Raw genomic sequence first — 21,108 nt, 5'->3', positions numbered from 1 at the left:
TCTTGTAAAAACTGTCTGCTTTTAGTACAGTATTAATGTGTTACGCGCATTTTGGTCTACTGTCATCACTGTAACGTACGGGCACACACAAATGAATAAGCTGAAGTTTGCAAGTGAATGAAATTGGCTGCGATTAGTTCATGTGAGATTTGATAGAGGAACTTTTAACTTGTAGCTAAGTCCTTTTATCTACGAAGTAAGAAAAAGGTGTCGACATTCCAATGTAGATGTACTTAGCTTCCTACAGCTTCTTTAAAAAGGAAATTTGTTTATTTACTAATTCATTAATAAGAAGAATAACCATGAGTTTCTAAGATTGATATATTACTGTCTTGGGCCATTTTACTATTTTAAGAGCCTCTCCGTCCGTTAATTTCCTTTTTTGAAATTTAAGTGATAACTGGGTTTATGATCATACGTGAGTTTGCTGAAGGGACATGTCGTTTCTTTGTTATTGATATATTTGTCCTACTAACAAGGAACTCCTTGCGGGACCTTAGTTTATCCCGGTGTATACAATGTTCAAATAAATGTAAATAACATATAATAAATATTGTGGTAATATGACGTGAAGTGCCGGCCACTGTGGACGAGCGGTTCTAGGTGCTCCAGTATGGAACCGCGCGACCGCTACGGTCGCAGGTCCGAATCCTGTCTCTGGCATGGAAGTGTGTAATGTCCTTAGGTTAGTTAGGTTTAAGTAGTTCTAAGTTCTATGGGACTGATGACCCATAGTGCTCAGAGCCATTTGAACCATTTTATGAAGTGTGTTTTTCGACCACATCTAAGATCAGGATATTTTTAGCTTTCGTAAAGAATGATTTTGGTTTGCGTAAGGCGGATGTCTACAGTATTCTTTGCAATTGTATCATGTCATATATTGGCCCGACTATCAGGACTGTGTAGGACCGGTGTACTGAGCATAAGCGGCACACACGCTTACAAACAGACGAGAAAATCCGCCATTGCAGAACATTGTCTTGACACTGGTCATCCTATAGAACATAACAACACGGAGATTCTGGCATGTAGTTCCAGCTATTGGAATAATGTTATTAAGGAAGCCTTTGAAATTGAATTAGCAAGGCACCTTATAAATAGAGATGGTGGTTTTTCTTTGAATTCTGCGTGGAATCCTGATCTCTCACTTATGAAAAAAAAAAGAGGAACAGAGTTTATGCTACTTCACCCTTTGATTATTAATTTCACTGTCGATTATTTCTGAGGTCGGTTATCTTTGGTTTGTGATGGCGCTAGTGTTTACAGTGTGTATCTATGTTGTCTTTATGGACTTTCTGCGCAAACCGAGGTTTTAAATTCCCTTGCACAACGCTTACTTGCTGCAGTGCCTTGAAAATGGCAGTGTGAGCTCCTGCCGAAATATCGGTGGTTGTCGACACCGTCACCCGGCTGCATTCCTGTAAGATTTTTGGACAAGGAACGCCTTCAGTGAGAGATCGCAAAAGGCCATGTTTACAGCATTCGACACCCTGCATATTGTTTACCAACCAACCACAATTTTGACTGTTAATAGCAACAGGAAGCAGAACTGGAGGTATCCATTGGCGAGCACAGTATAAAGGTACGGAGCGTGGTTCAACTGCTCAGTGGTACAGTGACAGTGGTGCTGATACAGCATAGCAATGGCAACGATAAACAAAGCAAACAATTGATTATATCCACAACAACAATTGTCGAAGCTGTCAGTTTGTCAGAAAGGAATCCAAGGAATTTCGCAGAGTGAGAACTGGCAGATGAAATACTAGCGTTTTTGCGAGGTGAGGCAGTGGAATGTGTGGCTTCGCATACGCTCGAGTGTGCGGACAGTGTACATGAGGAGTACAATGATGACGATACATGCTTAACAAGTGAAAGTGATACTGAAACAAGTGTCCTTGTCGGATGGGGAGCTACAAATGTCGTCTCCAGTGAAACGTAGTAAAGGACAATCGTTGTCCAAGGACGTGGTACTAAACATAATTACGGACATGGAAGACCTTCCGCAACTTAGTAAAAAACAGTTATGAACAGATGTCGAATAAATCCGCAGCAGTATGACTGTGTACGATTAAGAAAAAGCTATGGATATTCAAGGGAGGGCAAGAGGCACTTGTTCCACAAACTGCTGTTTGCGCTTTTCAAGGATGCTCGATACAGTTCACGGGATTTCCACGACAGTGATCTATTACGTTATGCACATCACACTGTGCGCTACGTGGATTACAATGACTTCAAGGAAAGCAGTGGATGGCTGCATAACTTCAAACAGTACTACAGAAATGGACGCAAGATAACGAAATTTCAAAGTGTCAACTTGACGATGCACAGCAAACTGTGGAATCGGCCCGAGATAAACAAATTTATCCCATCATTCAGTAAGTAATTTGTTTTCAGTTCCGACCAATCGGTATATATATGAGAGGTACCAAGAGGTATCAAGACCAACTAACATCAATGCCTTACCGCATTCTTATACAATTATGCCGGCCGCTTATCTGGATGGTAAATCGGCTGAAAAGTTATTTCTTGTGCTGCGAGATGCAGGAGGTGCTCTGCCCCCTACGATTCTTTCTCGTGTGCGTGATTTTATAAGAGCAGTAGGGAATATTTACGTCAAGAGTGAGAAAATGGGTGTAAGAGAACTACAACTATGGTATGAGCACTGCTTTTCGCCAATATCTGGTCAAAATAGCTTGCTTTTGCTATCATACTTTTTTTAGAGCAAACTAACCCTCCCGAAAAGTGTGTCACATCGCAGTTCATACCATGTGGAACGAATGGACAAATACAGCCTCCGGATTTTTTTTTCCTGTGCCTATAAAACATATTGTCGCATTGTCTGCAGCTACGGCATAAAGGATAGCTAGTTAAGCTCCACGGTATACTACTCGCATTCGGTTGCATGCCATCACATTCCATCATTTCTCATCATCCCGCTACACCAATATGATTCTATATGCTTTCTTTAAGAGAGAATACCTAGCTGAACGTCCTGCAGGGTTTGTAACTCCAAGGGAGGTCGTCTTCAGTCTCGATGGTGCGAATATTTGTGTTCACTGTGGCGCGCATTTTTCATTCGGTGTTCATGGTGCAAGACAATGGCTTGTTTTCAACATTTCTTGAATGTCGACGATGTCCATTTTGTAGGGCATACTTCCCATAGAAGGTTGATCTCTGCTCCTCCCGCACACTCATTTGCTGTCGCCATCCTGATGTACATGGTGAGTCATTAGCAGCTAATATTTTTCCTGTCATAATTGTTAACACGGCGCTTTCAAACGAGCGTTACTAATGACGGGATTTGCGACCTCGCATTCAAGGGGTTCCGTGCAAGAATTATTCATCCTGGTTAATAAATGAAAATGGAATTCTTAAAGTATGCAATAAAGTAATAGCTGGAAACACTGGGCAGTTGAAGACAGTTATAATGGAGTGCAGGTTTACGTTATTGTTGTTGTCTTCTGGAGACTGATCTGATGCAATTTCCCACGATAGTCTATCCTGTGCAGGCCTCTGCGTCTCTGCCTCGCTGCTGCAACCAACATCCATTCGAACACACTTGTTAGTCAATCCTCGATCATTCTCTACAAGTCTTAGCCCATACTCTTCCCTTCATTACCAAAGTGACGATTCCTTGATGTGTCAGTATGTTTCCTATCAATTGATCCATTCTTTTACGTTTTGTAAATAGGTGTAAATAATAAGCTCAACAACAACAAGCGAAGGGTTACAAATGTGTTTCTTTTTGTGCACGCGTACTGTTGTATTCTTCCAATTTCCAGATGATAAATGAGTATAAGACTGAGTACCGTTGTGTGACAGAAGAAGAAATATCATCAAAATGAGGAATTTAGTAATATGATATTGTGGTACTACCTTCGTAAATAACCGTAAAATATAACACGAAAAAATGGTAAGTTTCAAATTGCCAGTAACACCAGTGACACACACACACACACACACCACACACACACACACACACACACACACACACACACACACTTCAGTCCGGAACCGCGCGACTACTACGGTCGCAGGTTCGAACCCTGCCTCGGGCATGGATGTGTGTGATGTCCTTAGGTTAGTTAGGTTTAAGTAGTTCTAAGTTCTGGGGTACTGATGACGTCAAATGTTACGTCCCATAGTGCTCAGAGCCATTTCAACACACACACACACACACACAGAGAGAGAGAGGCACACGAAATCACAGAAACAGAAATAACAAAGGTGTTTTCTCCGCTGTTAACCTCCGTTATTGACATATTGATCACAGTGTGCGACCAGAGTCTTCATTCCCTCGTAGAAGTTCGTCTGTTGTGCTGGAACTAGCTGGTGCAAAGTACTTAAATTTCTCATAACGGATTTCTAAGTAACTTTCTTCTCAGAGAGGTGGTCTTCCACTTCGCTGTTTGCCATTCAGACACGTTTGACCACACTGGAAGTTTCTTCGCTACCTACCACTGCATCATGTCGGTGCCTTATTACCGCACGGTTGCACCAACTCAGGATGGGTTGTTGCGACGTTGTTCCCCTTCCAATGCAGAAAACAAATTGCCGCACGATACACCACTTTATCAGTGGACTGCGCTATTTCGTTTCCGTTGCACTAGCGGCGTGCTACGATACTTTGGTGTGGGTACTCGACTGAGTACCAGGACTTCAGACACGGGCAGCAAAAAACAAAAATGTAACTACATAACTTTAGTGTTTCAAGGTGATAATTATAACTTTATGACTACCTCTTATCTATGCTGTTTGATAGATTTAGGTGACGAAACCCACTAACAGGGGGGGGGGGGGGGGTTCTATATCCTGGCAGAATACAACAAATTAAACAAGCTTGCCAGAAGATGTTCACTAGCAACTTTTCTCGCAACACCTGTCACGTCTCTGACGAAACCCACTAACAGCGGAGGGTTATATATCCTGGCAGAATACAACAACTTAAACAAGCATTCCAGATGATGTTCACTAGCAACTGTTTCCTCACAACACCTGTCACCTCTCCTGCTTATTGCTCCCACCTCCGTTGTACAATGTACAGGTACGTAATTTCGTCGAGATCAAAGAAATAAAGGTAAAGAATCAACACCTCTGAAAATGCAGTATTCACTGTCATGCCCCATTGTAGTTACCGTCGCAAGCACATATCGTACAGAAATAGAGAAATGTCCTACCAGTAACCGTTTTAGTCTTGTGTCTCAACACCACTGCTCATGTTATGAGATGATTCTTTACTATTACTGCTCACCTCTTTCATTGTTGCAGTACTATCTTTTGTTTTATTTGATGACTAGCTGGCTGCTTACCGATAACTGATTGCTTAGTGGGGTCAAAAGGGACCACACTGCGAGGTCATTCGTCCTTTCTGCCTTATATGTTCAAAGCATAAGGATTCAATCTTTCATGGTTTCATCTGAAATACTCCTGAGGTTAGAATATTTTCGTTATTATTTCCCATATCAGGGTTTCGAATTTGTCTTGCTCAGTTTGAGATTCTTATCTAAGTTCTTCCTACTTTTTCCTGAACAATTCCATAACATCCTGTATTATCTGGGTGCTCTCTTAGATTAAGAAGAGTGAGAGAGAGCCAATGTCCCAAGCTGAAACATTGTTGAGAGTTAAAAGTGACCTAAAGACTTATAATTTTTACTCAAAGACTAGATGGTGGCACTACACTGACACCCCACGCCCCTTCCCATCCTCCATGAAGTAGACCCAATCCCTTAGGTTTTGCTGTGACCCGGTTCTCTATTGCAATTGCCACTTCCCCTTAATATGTAAAACAAGTACGTAACACTAAATCTGTTGACATGTGGAATAATCTGGTCTACTGCCAGATGTTTATGTCGCTCTGGCACAATATTTCAGCCACGTAACTCGTTGCCTTCTTCAGGTGCTACCTGAGAGTGCTGTATTGGAGGGTCTTGTCCAGTATCCATGCCTAGAGGGCGCTGGGTGCTCTCTCTGCCGTCTGCGCCTGCCAGGCGCTGCCTGTAATGTGTTGTCTCTTCCCCGGTGCTCCCTCGGACGTCCGCGCCCGACTTGGTCGCCGTCTGTGGCAGCTGTCTGCACGGGGTACCGACGTCGCACGGAGTCCTCCTCCGTTCATACCTAGCCGAGCGGTCCTTCCATGTCAGGCTGGACGACGGGACATCCACCCATCGACACATCCTTGCTGGAGTGCCGCAGGGGTCCGTCCTTGGGCCCCTATTGTACTCCCTATACACCGCCGACGCTCCGCGCGTGACGCCGGTGAAGTTGGCGCTATACGCCGACGACACTGTGCTGTTCGTGCGGAGCATGAAGGCGGTCGAGATGCGACGTCTTCTCCAACGAGGTTGCGAGGCCCTATGCGCTTGGTAGACCAAGTGGCGCCTCAAGCAAAACGCGGCGAAGAGCCAGGCAGTGGTGTTCACGAGACGACCACTGCCGCCCGATCTTCCGCCAGTCACCATCATGGGCAGCCCCATCCCATGGAGCAAGACTGGCCGCTACCTGGGTGTCACATTGGACCACAAGCTGACATGGATGCCGCACATCGAGGACGTCAGGGGCAGAGCAATAGGGCGCCTAAGCGTTCTGTACCCTCTGCTCAAACCGTCGTCTGCCTTGCCTCCCCACCACGGCATCACGCTGTACCTGGTGCTGGTTCGTCCAGTGCTGGAATATGCGGCCGTGGTGTGGGGCAACGCGGCCGAAACACACATCAGCAAGCTGCAGAGGGTACAGAACAGGGCGCTCAAGCTCGCTCTGCGCCTGCCGAGGTTATACTCGACCGCTCGGCTACACGAGCAGACCGGAATCCCCCTCCTCCGCGACTGCTTCAAGCAATCGGCGCGGGCCTTCTATGAGCGGACCGAACGGTCCGAAAACCGGCTCATCAGGGATCTGGGCCACCCTGCACATTACAGGCCAGCAACACGTTGGCCTGACCTGCTGCGGGAGTGAAAACTTCCGCAACAGAGACAGGACATCTACATCCAGGAAAACCTAGAGGCCAATCCATGAAGAGAGGCAGTACTTCCGAAACGTAAGGTTTACGCAGGAATAGCAGTAGACTGCTTAGCCTGCTCTGCACGGGTCAGGGCAGACCCGTAAGGTAGAAGAGTGAGTGAGTAAGTGAGTCTGAGGCCCGTCCTGTGTCGGGCGTTCCGTTCGCGGTCCGCGTCCGCCTGGTGCTGCTCCTGAGGTTTTGGCGCTTCCCTGGTGCTCCCACGGACGTCCGCGCCCGCCTCGTCCACCATCTGCAGTTGTGGCAGCTGTCTGAGCCCCGTCTCGTGTCGGGCGCTCCGTTCGCGGTCCGTTTCAGATATATAAGAGCTAGGCAGAGCAAAATCAAAATCATCAAAGCTCTCGGAACAGCTGCACACAAGCTCACGGCCACCTGACGACTTACGGCCCGATACTGTTCCAAATGCTGCAATAACTGCTGCGTGGTGATCTGCCCCCTTGTGTTTAACGAACAGTCCAGGCTTAGTTCCCAGGTGTCATTAAGGAAGGTAAGGTTTCTTTGGGCAGCATCTCTAGAGGTTCGAGTGGCCCATACAGCAGGGTTGTGTTACATTCAACACAGTAATACCCATCATAGTAGCTGGTGACTGAAACGTAGGTCCCATAATTTCACACATAGTCCCATTGATTAATGGGACCCACAATCTCGTGGGTCGGCATTTGGAGACTACTCTGCTCTGTCATTTCTGGAGCTCACCCTCAGTCACCACTACATGTCGATCCCTGTCTTTCGCTAATAGTACCACTCGTTACCCTCCCACGAGCACGAATTTCCCAACTGTTGCCAACTTCACCAGATATGTTTGCACTGTAACACTAAGCACCGCATGCTTTTCAGCCACCTCTTCACTGAGACATACAATCGTGCACTATCTGTCGTTACAGCCACTGTTCAAATGGTTCAAATGGCTCTGAGCACTATGGGACTTAACATCTATGGTCATCAGTCCCCTAGAACTTAGAACTACTTAAACCTAACTAACCCACGGACAGCACACAACACCCAGCAATCACGAGGCAGAGAAAAATCCCTGACCCCGCCGGGAATCGAACCTGGGAACCCGGGCTACAGCCACTGTGGCACCATGTTAGTAGAACAGAAAGTTCTCGCTGCTTGACTCTACTATTAGCTGTAATTCCGGTGCTAATACTCCTTGCAACTTCCTCAAGCATTTCAGGCACACCGTCCTAGACATTGACAGTGCCAAATCTCTCAGCCACGTTGCTTGTCTTATTGCAGCAATACTTTATTCACCTCCTCACTCTACTTCAACTCGTATGTTATGTATGTACGATTAGTATCCTAATCCTATCGGCAAAATCCTCAACCGCCTCGTCATGCCTCTTGGAAGCGATTACCAGTTACTGATAGAGAAACTGTGCACTATTCTACTTCTTATACCTTTGATGTAGATCTTGTCTGAGTTTATTAAAAGTCTGCGCATTGCGTAGCATCTCTGTAAACAACGAGAACGACTTTTCTTCCCCTGTTAAGTGTATCTTTAATAACTGTTCATACGACCAAGCCCCTGAGATCCTCCACAAATGCCAACACATCCTCTACGAGAGAAGGGTGAAATACGGTCATCAAAAGCGAGATCCACTCCTAGAGCCTGTGACCTCCACATCTCTATTTCCTGATCTTTCTCTACCATCTTATTGTATGTGACCACTTTATCTCCCCTTAACTGAGCCACTTGATTCACCAACGACTGTATAGCATCCTCACTAGTGGCACATTTTGTCACTGCTTCTTCCTTACTCATCTTTACGATTCAAAATTAATACCTCAAAACACCACCAACCCATAATTTGCTATTAACCCAGATAAAACAGGTAGTCGAGGAGCATTTTGCCAATCTACTTCTTCTACCTAATCAAGAGCCACAGGACTCTCTACATTGCCTGGCCATGTATCCAAAACATGAAAGCAGACAACTGCTACAAAGACTGCACAAGGGCAGAATGTCCAAGCAAACTGTACTGCGTGCAATGCATGAGTAGTAACTACTCAACTCTAGAATTTGCCTTAAACTGCGATAAGTCAACTGGTTTCTTTAGTTTCATAAAGGTAACCCTCATATAATCACGACCGCTAAAATTGGATGCCATGAATATCACCACACAAGAACAAAAAATAGCCTCACTCATCCCAAATGAAGGCATTGCAGACTCTCACTCAGACGTCACGCTGTGGGAATATCGCACCCTCCACTGCTGATTATAGTGACGTCAGCACTCCTGACACCACTGACGAGTGACTGACCCCACTCTGAACGATACGGGGTAAGTGGTGTGGCCAAAGTCCCCAGTGGAAACACTGTTGACAGTAAGCAATGACTTTTATTGACTTCAGCGGCAATGTCCTTGCTGCAGTGGTAAGACTGATTCCTGTCAGATCAACGAAGTTAAGCACTCTTGGACACTGGTAGCACTTGGATGGGTGAACCTCTGGGTCTGCCAAGCGCTGTTGGCAATCAAGATGCACTTAGTCCTTGTGAGGCCAATTGAGGAGCTAACTGGTTGTGAAGTAGCGGTTCTGGTCACGATAACCGACAACAGCTGGGAGAGCAGTGTGCTAACCACGCGCCGCTCCATATCAGCATTCAGTGATGCCTATCGGCTGAGGACGACACAACGTTCGGTCGATACCACTGGGGCTTATGAGGCCTGTTCAGATGGAGTTAAAGTTATTTATAGTTTATTGACTTCAGTACATGATGCAGTGAGGCAGATGCATCTCTCCCTATTGTCCCTGGCTGATGTTGATGAACAGGGGGTAGCTCCCACCCATAGCTGCTGAGCTGGCGCCCTACGTTGCTGAGGCTGGAGACTGCGGCCATTAACATCAACAGTGCTATGTGTTGTGCTCCGATGTCATACAAGAGGAATGGCTTCTCGGTTCGGTAAGCGGCCACAGTGGCGCAAGTGGAATCTGCCGAGGATGGGCTTCAACCTGCTGATGTTGAATTGGACGGCTGCTGGCGCTGTGGTGCTGAATCCCGCTAGGAACTCGGCGTTGGTGACGTCAGACACAGAGGGACGTCGGTAGTGCCATGGCACCATGTCTCATGAAGGAAGTGCTGCTGGCGGCAGGCACAGCATGATGTCAAACCCATGGCTGCTGACAGCAGTGCCCAGTCATTTCGCTGTCCGACATATCTGTGGCGTCGTTGTAGTGCTACTGGTTTCCAGCAGCGAAAATTGATCCCTGCCTCACAACCCAGCCTTATTCATATGTCTCTGGCGCGCATTGTTTCACTGAACCCGTCACCTTGTCGTTTCGTGTGTCACAAGAGACCTTCTCTGCTGTGGTGACATTGCCCTGCTGGTTACAGGTTATCGCTGCATCCTACGATTTACTACTGCTTTCGGCTGTCTAGGCTTTGCAATCCATTTATGTGCCTGTTATTATGACCGACATGTCGCCACAGTGGCAGCTACCGGGTTGCAGCTATTAACACAACACCCTACGGCAGCTTCCACACTACATCACATTACTTTTGTTGAAGACTTATACGTTTTACTCAAATACTAGGTAGTGGCGCTATAATTAGTTTACAGTTCAGGGAGAAGAAACAAAAACTTTGAGGCTTGCCGATTGTATTTTAATTCTGTCAGGAAGAGCAAAGGACTTGGAAGAGCAGTTGAATGGAGTGGACAGTGTCTTGAAAGGAAGATATAAGATGAACATCAATAAATGCAAGACAAGGGTAATGAATGTAGTCAAATTAAATATGGCGATGCTGAGGGAATTGATTAGGAAAAGATGGACTAAAAGTAATATATAAATTTTGATATTTGGGCAGTAAACTAGCTGATGGTGACCGAAGTAGAGAGAATATAAAATCTAGACCAGCAATAGCAAGAAAAGCGTTTTTGGAAACGACGTTTTTGTTGTCATCTAATATAAATTGAAGTGTTAGGGAATCTTCTCTGAAAATATTCGTCTGGAATGTAGATTTGTATGGAAGAGAAATGTGGATGATAAGCAGTTTAGACAAGAAGAGAATAGAACCTTCGAAAATGTGGCGCTACAGAAGAATGTTGAAGATTGATGGGTAGATCAAATAGCTAATGAGGAGGTACTGAAATGAGAAAAGAAATTTAAGGTACAACTTGACTAAAAGAAGGGGTAGGTTGATAAGACACATTTTGAGACATAAAAGAATTACCAGTTTCGTACTGGAGGGAAGTGTGGGGTAAATTTTGTAGAGGGGGACCAAGTATTGAATACGGTGTGCAGGTTCAAAAGATATAGGTTGCAGTGCTTACTCGGAGTGAAGTGGCTTGCAAAGGATAGACCAGCATGGAGAGCTGCATCAAATCAGTCTTCAGACTGAAGACTACCACCATAACAACGACAGCAGCAGCAACAACGACAATAACAACAACATATCTTTCATTATACAGATGTTTTGTGTATCAACTGGACGATTGGAAAGTGCTAACACATGCATTGATTCGAATTCCGGCAAGCTACAGAAAAACTGACAGAAAACAGCAGCAACACTGCAGTGAGCCTAGTGGAAAACAGTATAGCGGTACATCTAGTATTTTATGAGTATAGCGTTGTGTAGGAAAGACTAGGATAGAAGAACAAACAGTTTTTTGAGTGAACAGGCACAGTCCAAGAAGTACAACTAACAAAGACAAAACAATGAACGTTGATGCTTACCTCGCAATTTCAGAGGAAATTTACGATTGATATGGCTGACTTTTCAACAGGCATGAGTTGATGTTTTTGAATAGACACCGGTAATGAACTGATTATCAGTGTGATCTACATTACGACAAACTTTAATTTATTACTGAGAAACTCACTTGAGAAATTTTTACAATATGTTAACGTATTACTTCTTTCCATGCTGCATAAAAAATGAAATTAACTCTGATACAAGTTAGTTCCTGAAGGACAGATTCCCCAGAATTTAGTCCACAGCACCACAGCATTCACGGGGTAGAGAAACCAATATACTATATATCACAGTTGTCAGTAGAATGAGGCTTTCAGATACTGCAGTCACTACCACAATACCACTTTGTCAGATTTAAATAATAGTGTAAACTTATTTCACTACACTTGTTATACAGGTCAGAAAATTCAATAATTACATACGTATGCAATCTAAATGGGCAGAGACTAGAGGATTCTTTCATGTGAATGACTCATATCATGATGGACCAGTTGGACCAATAAGGCACAAACATTTTATGTGAGAATATAAAAATAATCTAATTGTTTAATATGTGGGATAATTGCACAGAAGACCTTTAAAATTTAGCATAGCAGACACTGAAAGGAAACACTCTACTACCTCACTAAAATGCCCCTAAGAAGTTTTAAAAACGTTTGTCAGGACGGGATCTAAAATTAACCTGCAGTATGATACATTACACCCGTTTTATAGATTCCAAATATACGATTACATTAATAACTTCTTCCACAGAGGCAAATAAGACGTGATTCTTTCCCTGCTACAACGATGAACAGAAGTAGAAACGATATTAACATATAGTTCAGTTAGAAATATTCCGTGACATGTATATTACATCAATTTCGCAATATAATTTGTAGGAATTTTTATTCTTTTTAGTACATAGATCTGGTGTCTGCTTCTTCAGTAGTTATATCATACTGAATATCAATAAAAACCCGATTGTTTTCTCAGGGAGAAATCACTATAAAACTACAAGGTTACGAGCAATGTGAGGACCGGCCAGAAACTACTATGACACTGCAAGATGTGCAGCTAACTAAGACTGGACCTTACAAAATGAAGGTTGACGCCACCATTACGATTGCTGAGGAAGTTGAAGATTTGCGGGTGAGTAAGTTTTTGAAATAAAATCAAACACTAGAACTATTTCCTCATTAATTTATTCTAGTAATCGTTTTTGCTTCGGTCATCTGTGGATTATAAAATAAGTCGTACTATTTAAGAGTGTATAGAACCGGTGACTACTGCAAATTCAACTTTTCTGTCCTTTTCTGTACGTCAAAAAAAGCTATTCAAAAAGGGGACACTCGACTCGCAAGTATTTATTAAAAATATAACTTTTTATGTAATCTGACGATAGTATATCACTAGTCTAAATTCGTCTTGAGGATAAATCAATGTGCCTATGAAAATGCTACTTGATTGCAACTGATAATTTTCATCCTAAAACAATTTTAAAAATTATTGCTTGAATACATTACTTTCAGATTCAGAAACACAACTGTGGTATGCAATAATCACTTTCAAGCCTTTGATGTCAAGTACTTGCGACACCTTTATATATTCCAGACGTTGTATCAGTATTGGGGGCGATCTACAATGGTGTAGACTCTGAAGATACTTCCAAGCGCCAAGATCGCTAGTAAAGCATTTTTTAGATATAGATAACCGGTTTAGACTAGTCTATGTTGCCATCTTCGGACATACAATAGTGTAGAACCGAAATTGACAAGGTGAACAGTTAACCAGCATGATAAAACAATGTTCACAAACATTTCCATTTACTACAATGTATGAAACAATAACATACCTTATGGATTAAAATGTTACATAATTGTTTTCCTCAGTACTGTAAGCTGTGTTACACCATGTATATGTTTGTATCACGAAATTAAATGGAAATTGGCATCTCTAACATAAGACTATGTACAAAGATTGTGCTAATGCGCTGACTATGAGTGCTGATGCATATCAACAGCTGACCACTGCTTGAGAAACAGTGCAAACATTCTGTTACATAGGGGCAACAGATGGCACCATATTGGTATGACTCGATAATACCGTTTTCCACTGCACAAATGAATATACTATTCCATATAATTGTTTTATGTAAAATAAAATCCACTAAATATTTACAATGTATATAAGCCAAGTCAGAGAACATAACAGTTTCGACATTATCTTTAAAAAACATTTTTTGTGAAATAACATATTATAAAATTTTTACAAAACTTCTTGCAATTTTAAGGAAATGCACTGTCAAAAGCCAGAAGACATTTGTTTTAGGATCTCTGTGTATACCTAATAGTAATCGAGCTAAAACTTTATTATATCCAAAACTACATCGATATTTGAGGATATAATTAACTATGTTATGATTAAAATTAACACAGAGTATTTCTGACGTATTTCCTCGCAGTATATGGAGGGGGTTTCACTGATTATAGTATCCTGGTAATTTTATTATCGAAAGAGAATGATGTTTTGACGATTTTTTTTATTACAACACGTCACCCGTTGTTTCGATGGTTTTAAGTACAAACCATGCATAGATTAGAGAGGACAACCATCTTAATTTTCTTAATATACACACATTAAATTCATTGTCTATGACGAAGATCGCTAATCAGAATGTATGTGTACACTTATGTCATTATAAAAGTAATGTAATGTTCAGGCACATCTGATTCTTCAAGTGAAGTCTAGATGAAATCTAGTACAAAAATTCCTTTAGACTGGGAACACTGTTGAAACTAACTGAATTTGGTTTAGGTTGTCTTTACGTACATAATTTCCAATAGCGTTTAGCTGAATCTATTACTATCCCAGAATAGCTTCGGTATCTAAGTGTCTACTTTCCTATATAATGATATAGTTAATGCACATTAAATCTAACTCGCAACCAAAGGGAAGAATATACGCTTACTACAGCATCTTTTGTAATACATCCGAACAGTGTCAATGTGCTAAACATATTAACATGACGTTTTCCATCCATCGATTAACGGTAGGGGGGGGGGGGGATGGGTTACCAGCGAGAAAGAATATCGTTAAGGTTTGAAATCATTTTTGAAGTTTGTTGGAAGCCGCGAGCGCTGTCATTCTCAAATACTGGATGTATACAAACTGAGGTGACGAAAGTAATGGGAGAGCGATATACACATATACAGATGGCAGTAGTATCGCGTACACGAGGTATAAAAGGGCAGTGCGTTGGTGCAGCTGGCATTTGCACCCAGGTGTTTCATTTGAAAAGGCGTCCGACGTGATTATGGCCACTCGACGGGCATTAACAGACCTTTAACGCGGAATAAAGGTTGCAGCTAGACGCATGAGACGCTACATTTCGTAAATCTTTAGGAAATTCAATAACGGTGTGAGCCGTGTGTGTACGTAATGGACGTCACGTTCCCAAACAGTAATTGAATTGTTATGGATGACAATGCGCCATGTCACCGGGCCACAATCATTCTCGACTGGTTTGAAGAACATTCTGGACAATTCGAGACAATGATTTGGCCATCGAGATTGCGCGACATGAATCCCATCGAACATTTACGGGACATAATTGGGAGGTCAGTTCGTGCACAAAATCCTGCACCGGCAACAGCTTCACCATTATGGATGGCTATAGGGGCAGCATGTCTCAGTATTTATGTAGGGGATTTCCAACGATTTGTTGAGTCCATGCCATGTCGAGTTGTTGCACTACACCGGTCAAAAGGAGGTTCGTCTCGATATTAGGAAGTCTCCCATGACTTTTGTCACCTCAGTGTGGTCTGGGTAATATGCGCGTCACGAGTTAAACGCTGCCTCAGGAAATATACACAAGTTCTAACTGTAATACTTGACTTATTGTTAAATCCTTAACATAAGAATGTAGCTCTTAGATAGTAGATTATGACAGTATTTTAAAGTTTTAAATTTGGGGAATAACTGTATGAATGACTGAAAAATCAAATTTTTCTTGTCCCCGGAAGCCGTTTGATAGGCAACCTACCACTGGGATTTAGCCCCGCGTTAGACGATTGGTAACGTAGATTCTGCTTTTCGTATTGGCCTCTCAACAGGCCTGAAGATCCTGAACTGGAGTCACAGATCAAGTCACGTCGCGAAAATACTGAGGCACGATCTGGGATATCTTCTGCGGAGTCAGTTTAAGGGTTGACTGACATGGAAGTTAATGGCCATGACTTATATTTTAAGTACAGCCTCCTTACGGATTCCCATACTACAGCGGCGCATGTTGAACGCTACACAGACTTCAGAAACTTGCACTGTGTTCCTTACAGCACATCCACATTTGTCGTTCCATAGTGAGAAAGATGTTTTCTGTAGTGACCCAAAGATTTTGGTATGAACAAATCAACTGTAGAGTGGATGACTTCAGTCTTGCACGCAGTTTCAAGGACAGTCAACTGAAAAACAGAAACCAGTATATCATGCTGATTACCCCATTTGACGGTTTTACATCTGCCTCCACTTTTTGGATCTGGTGGACAAAAACAGCGAACTTTTAATTGGAGTGATGTCTGGCACTGGCCACCGTGCAGTATCTCCTACATCAGGAGGGATATTGTGGTCTAAATGGCAGGGAATGATACTGTTACAGTGCTAAAATGTGTCATTCTTCAATATTGATGATGATGAGTTCTTTACAGAGCGTAGGGGAGCGACGCGGGAGACCCGCGCCGCCTTACTAAATTCTCTTACTTTATGATGGCCATAATCGCCTGATCCTTAGGAGCAGGTGGAGCTACAGCCCTAAGCAACGAACGATATGTGGACTGAAATCTCTCGAAGGGAGGAAAGGGGGAGGGGGGTGGGAAGGGAAGTGGGAAATCGGTTGATCAACTCTCTGTGTCACTGCTTAGTGCCTGTTGTGCAGCAAATAGAGTAAGAACGCTGTTGCATGCAGTAATGTATGTACTGAAACAGTAACTGCTTGAAGTGACACGTGAGAACAAGCGACTCAGAGTGGAGCATTGTCACTACTTCTTTGTTTCTTCCATAACTAAGGGCACGTCTTTTTAGAGCTGGTAGCTTTGACGTAACGAAGGCCTGAAATGTGTCTACTGGGGAATTACACATATGCTAGGAGTTTCAGCTACTCCAACCAAATGAAGCCCGAAATCATTCACGTTGCACTACAGAATGTTAATTATTTAATGGTGACATTTTTCTTATCTTTCTGTTTGAGTAATTGCGGATCTACAAGGCCATTGGAGGCACTACGTATTCCTTTTACGCTGACGTCATCTATTAGCAAAATTTGTGCTTCACAGAGGGTTTGAGTTTTCGTGTGTACGACATTACACTCTTCTTTACTAACCTTTGCAATTTCTCCTTTTTGTGGGAAAGAATTCTTGATAGGGTGAATCAACCTCTGCAGTAAAAGTCTTTTTTCTGAGGAGCAGGTACCGCAATATTACTTCACTGGTTGTTGCAGGCAAACTGAAACGTTCAACTTGGTACTTAAATATGGGCTGAGTAACGTCTGTTGCAAACGACCTCATAAACTACGAATATTGGATGGTTTAAACTAACATTTTGGCCTCAGCGTACGACACACATTCTCTAACTTTAAATTTATTTCCTTCATCACAGATTTTATGCTTCAAATACGATGTTTGCCCCACCAGTTAACACATAATGGTGGGAGTGTGTATTCTATATCTGAATCACGAACGATGTAGTTACACACCTTGTGTGTGACGTGGTCAAATTTCAGTCACTTGAAATGTCGCATATCTTTACGCACACAAAATGCTTTCAAATGACGCTGGAATTCAACGTCAGAATCGAGATGGTTGGTACTGTCTCCTGTGTGTTACAGACTTCAGTAAGACGCTCGTTCTCCCATTATTTTTGAAGTTCAGCATAGTCCTCACTTCTTATGTCTTTGTGAAACACGACCCTAAGGCTAGCAGTAAGAGTTTTATGAAATTCAGTTACAATGGGGAAGTAATCACTACCACAGACTTTAAAAAGTGATTTACCTAGAGCGAATAGTATCGATAGCAATGTACCCGTCAGTAACATCTAGCACACTGGACTCGCATTCGGGAGGACGACGGTTCAATCTCGCGGCTGGTCATCCTGATTTAGTTTTCCCGTGATTTCCCTAAATCGCTTCAGGCAAATGCCAGGATGGTTCCTTTGATAGGTCACATCCGACCTCCTTCCCCATCCTACCCTAGTCCGATGAGACTGATGGCCTCGCAGTTTGGTCTCCTCCCCCAAATCAGTCCAATCCAATCCGTAACATCTTCGGGTCAGTTGTGATAGTCTTTAAAGCTCCATGTTTATAGAATAGGGATGCCCTTTCCAAGGCTATCCCTTTATAATGTTGCAGTCATTAGGGAACACCTGCGTCTTTTTACTAAAACTCGTTGGAGACTTACATTGAGGGACAATGGGCACTAAATAACTCCTAATATAGTGTCAGACCTCCTTATGCCCGGCGCAGGGCAGCAACTCGACGTGGCATGGACTCAACAAGAAGTTGAAAGTCCTCTGCAGAATAGAGCCATGCTGCCTCTATAGCCGTCCATAATTGCGAAAGTGATGCAAGTGAAGGATTTTGTGCATGTACTGTCCTGTCGATTATGTTCCATAAGTGTTCGATGGGATTCATGTCGGTCGATCTGGACGGCCAAATCATTTGCTCGAGTTGTCCATAATGTTCTAAGGTGGCGCATGGTCATCCATAAAAATTCCATCGTTGCTTGTGAACTTGAAGTCCATGAATGGCTGCAAATGGGCTCAAAGTAGCCGAACATAACCATTTCGAGTCAGAGATCGGTTCAGTTATACCATAGGACCCAGGCTATTCCGTCTACATACAGCCTGCACGATTACGAAGCCACCAGCGGCTTGCACAGTGTCTTGTTGACAACTTGGATCCGTAGCTTCGTGGGGCCTGCACCACACTCGAACCCTACCGTCAGTTCTTACCGACTGAAATCGGGACTCATCTGACCAGACCACGGTTTTCCAGCCATCTAGGGTCCAACCGATATGGTCACGAGCCCGGGAGGCGCTGCAGGCGATGTCGTGCTGTTATTAAGTGCACTTGCGTCGGTCGTCTGCTGCTATAGTCCATTAACGCCTTATTTCACTGCACTGTCCTCACGGATACGTTCGTCGTACGCCCCACATGGATTTCTGCGGTTATTTCACTCAGTGTTTCTGGTCTTTTAGTACTGACAACTCTACAGAAACGCCACTGCTCTCGGTCCTTAAGTGAAGGCCGTCGGCCACTGCGTTGTCCGTGGTTGGAGGTAGTGCCTGACAGTTGGTATTCTCAGCACACTCTTTGCATTGTGGATCTCGGATTATTGAATTCCCTAATGATTTCCGAAATGGAATGTCTCACGCGCCGAACTCCAACTATCATTCCGTGTTAAAAGTCCGTTAACTCCAGTCGTGTGGCCGTAATCACGTCGAACACCTTTTCAAATGAATCATTTGAGTACGTATGATACCTACACCAATGCACTGCACTTTTATACCTTGTGTACGCGATACTACCGCCATTTGTATATAGTTGTATAGCTATCCCATTACTTTTGTAACCCGAGTGTAGTGGGGGCATGTTCAGGACAGATATCATTCATGGATGCTTCATTGGGTTGGGTGCTGTTGTTACCCATTAAGAAGACACCAGGGTCTAGGGGTAGCGTCTTTAACCACCATACTAGATGTCTAGGATGCCTTGTTCAATCCCAGCCATTTCTTTGATTTAGAATGCAAAGCACCAGGTATGCTAGATGAAAGTTTCCTGTATAAAGAGACACTTTCATTACGCCAGTGGCATCGGCAAAAGTGGAAGAAGGTTTGGATGAAGTTCAGGGCTCCTTCTTGTCCTTCGAGTGGGAGGCCCCGCTCTTGATGGCGGAAAAATCAGCAGCGGTCACCAGGCAATCGAAAACACTGCAGCAAAGTCAGAGAATATGGCCAGTAATTGAAAAGTGTCATGATGATCTCACCAGTGACAGTAGATATCACTCTTCCCATTCGGATCTCTGGGAGGGGATTGCCAAGGAGGTAGGTGAAAAATATTAACAGGGCAACGAAACGTTAATATTCTGCTAGTCAGAGTGCAGACTATCTGAAGACTGAGTCTTGTAGGCAAGTTAGAATATCTGAATAGCTAAATGCAAAAGCTGAATCTAGGTGTAGAAACAGTCAGTGAAGTGAAACGGAATGAAAGTAAATATTTCTGGTGACGTTAACTTTGAGTAATATCGGCAGTAACAGGATATCTTATAACAGGAATAGGACTCATTACGAGTAAGATGTAGGACTTACAGAGAATTACTGTGAACAGCTCAGTGACCAATTTATTCTTATTAGAGCCCATATGAAACCGACACCAACAATTGCTGTTCAAATATACTTGCTGACGTCGCAAGCATAAGTTGATGAGATGAAGTATACAAGGGAACTGAAAGTAACTCAGTACTTAAATGGAAAAGAAAATCTAATACTCATGGAGGATTGGAACGCTACAGTTGGGCACAAATCAGAAGGCAGGCAAACAGAAGAATGTGGACTTAGCAACATAAATAAGAGAGGAGACTTTCTTCGTGAAACAAATCCTATACCTAGAACGAAAAACGTTAGGAAAAGAATTGAAAAAAGCAGTATGTTAGTAGTTGGAGGGATAAAGTACGTCGGCGGTGTGTCACTAGAAATATACGCCATAATAACGATTACCATTATGCAGATAGGGACAAATCAGCCACAAAATCATATTGTAATTACATGGCAGTAAGTACAATACCAGACTAAAATTGCCGGAGGGGTGCCAGTAGGTGCGTTAGCATTTGGACGTAATAAATATAAGGCTTTCTGCTTTTGAAGCAAGTAATATCAAGTTTACTTAACTTAGCCTGACAAACTGTTTATAAAAGTCTTTAGGGCCTTAGATAATGTCTTAGGTTTCTATATTACATGTTGTGAAGATGATTAATTAATCGACACTGGGATCTGGATGAACATTGTGAACATCTGAAAGCTTCCTTGGAATGAGACATAACTCTGAAATCATCAGGGTCTCGTTTTGTGAAGAAAAGCCTCAAGTTTTTAGAAAGTATTAAATTGGCTGAGGAAAGTTGAAGTGAAAGCCACTCAAGGGTGACTTACCCCTTCAACCACTGGAAATGTGTCTAGGCTTATACAGTTTCTCAGAAGAGTTATTCAAAGATGATGTTATGCTTGTTTAGACTAGAAGAAGTCAAATATAGCTCCAATATCTGAAGGATAAAGGAGTTAAGAGTTGTTCAAATAACTTACGGGAATGAAGCCAGGCGATGTCGTTAACAAATAACGTTATAAATAGGTATGGTGGTTGTTGTTTAAATTCTTC

At 43.0% G+C, this 21,108-nt stretch overlaps 1 protein-coding gene across 1 annotated transcript in view; it reads left to right on the top strand.

Annotated features, from left to right (window-relative positions):
- LOC124798319 overlaps positions 1-21,108 on the top strand; it is a 73,783-nt gene that overhangs the window by 12,122 nt on the left and 40,553 nt on the right. Inside the window, exon 2 of the mRNA XM_047261659.1 lies at positions 12,687-12,842. Coding sequence (XP_047117615.1) covers positions 12,687-12,842 — 156 coding nt within the window. The remainder of the gene's footprint in view (positions 1-12,686; positions 12,843-21,108) is intronic.

This window comes from Schistocerca piceifrons, chromosome 5 (genome assembly GCF_021461385.2).
Source record: "Schistocerca piceifrons isolate TAMUIC-IGC-003096 chromosome 5, iqSchPice1.1, whole genome shotgun sequence".
Lineage (NCBI taxonomy): Eukaryota > Metazoa > Arthropoda > Insecta > Orthoptera > Acrididae > Schistocerca > Schistocerca piceifrons.
This window is presented reverse-complemented; position numbering and strand designations above follow the sequence as displayed.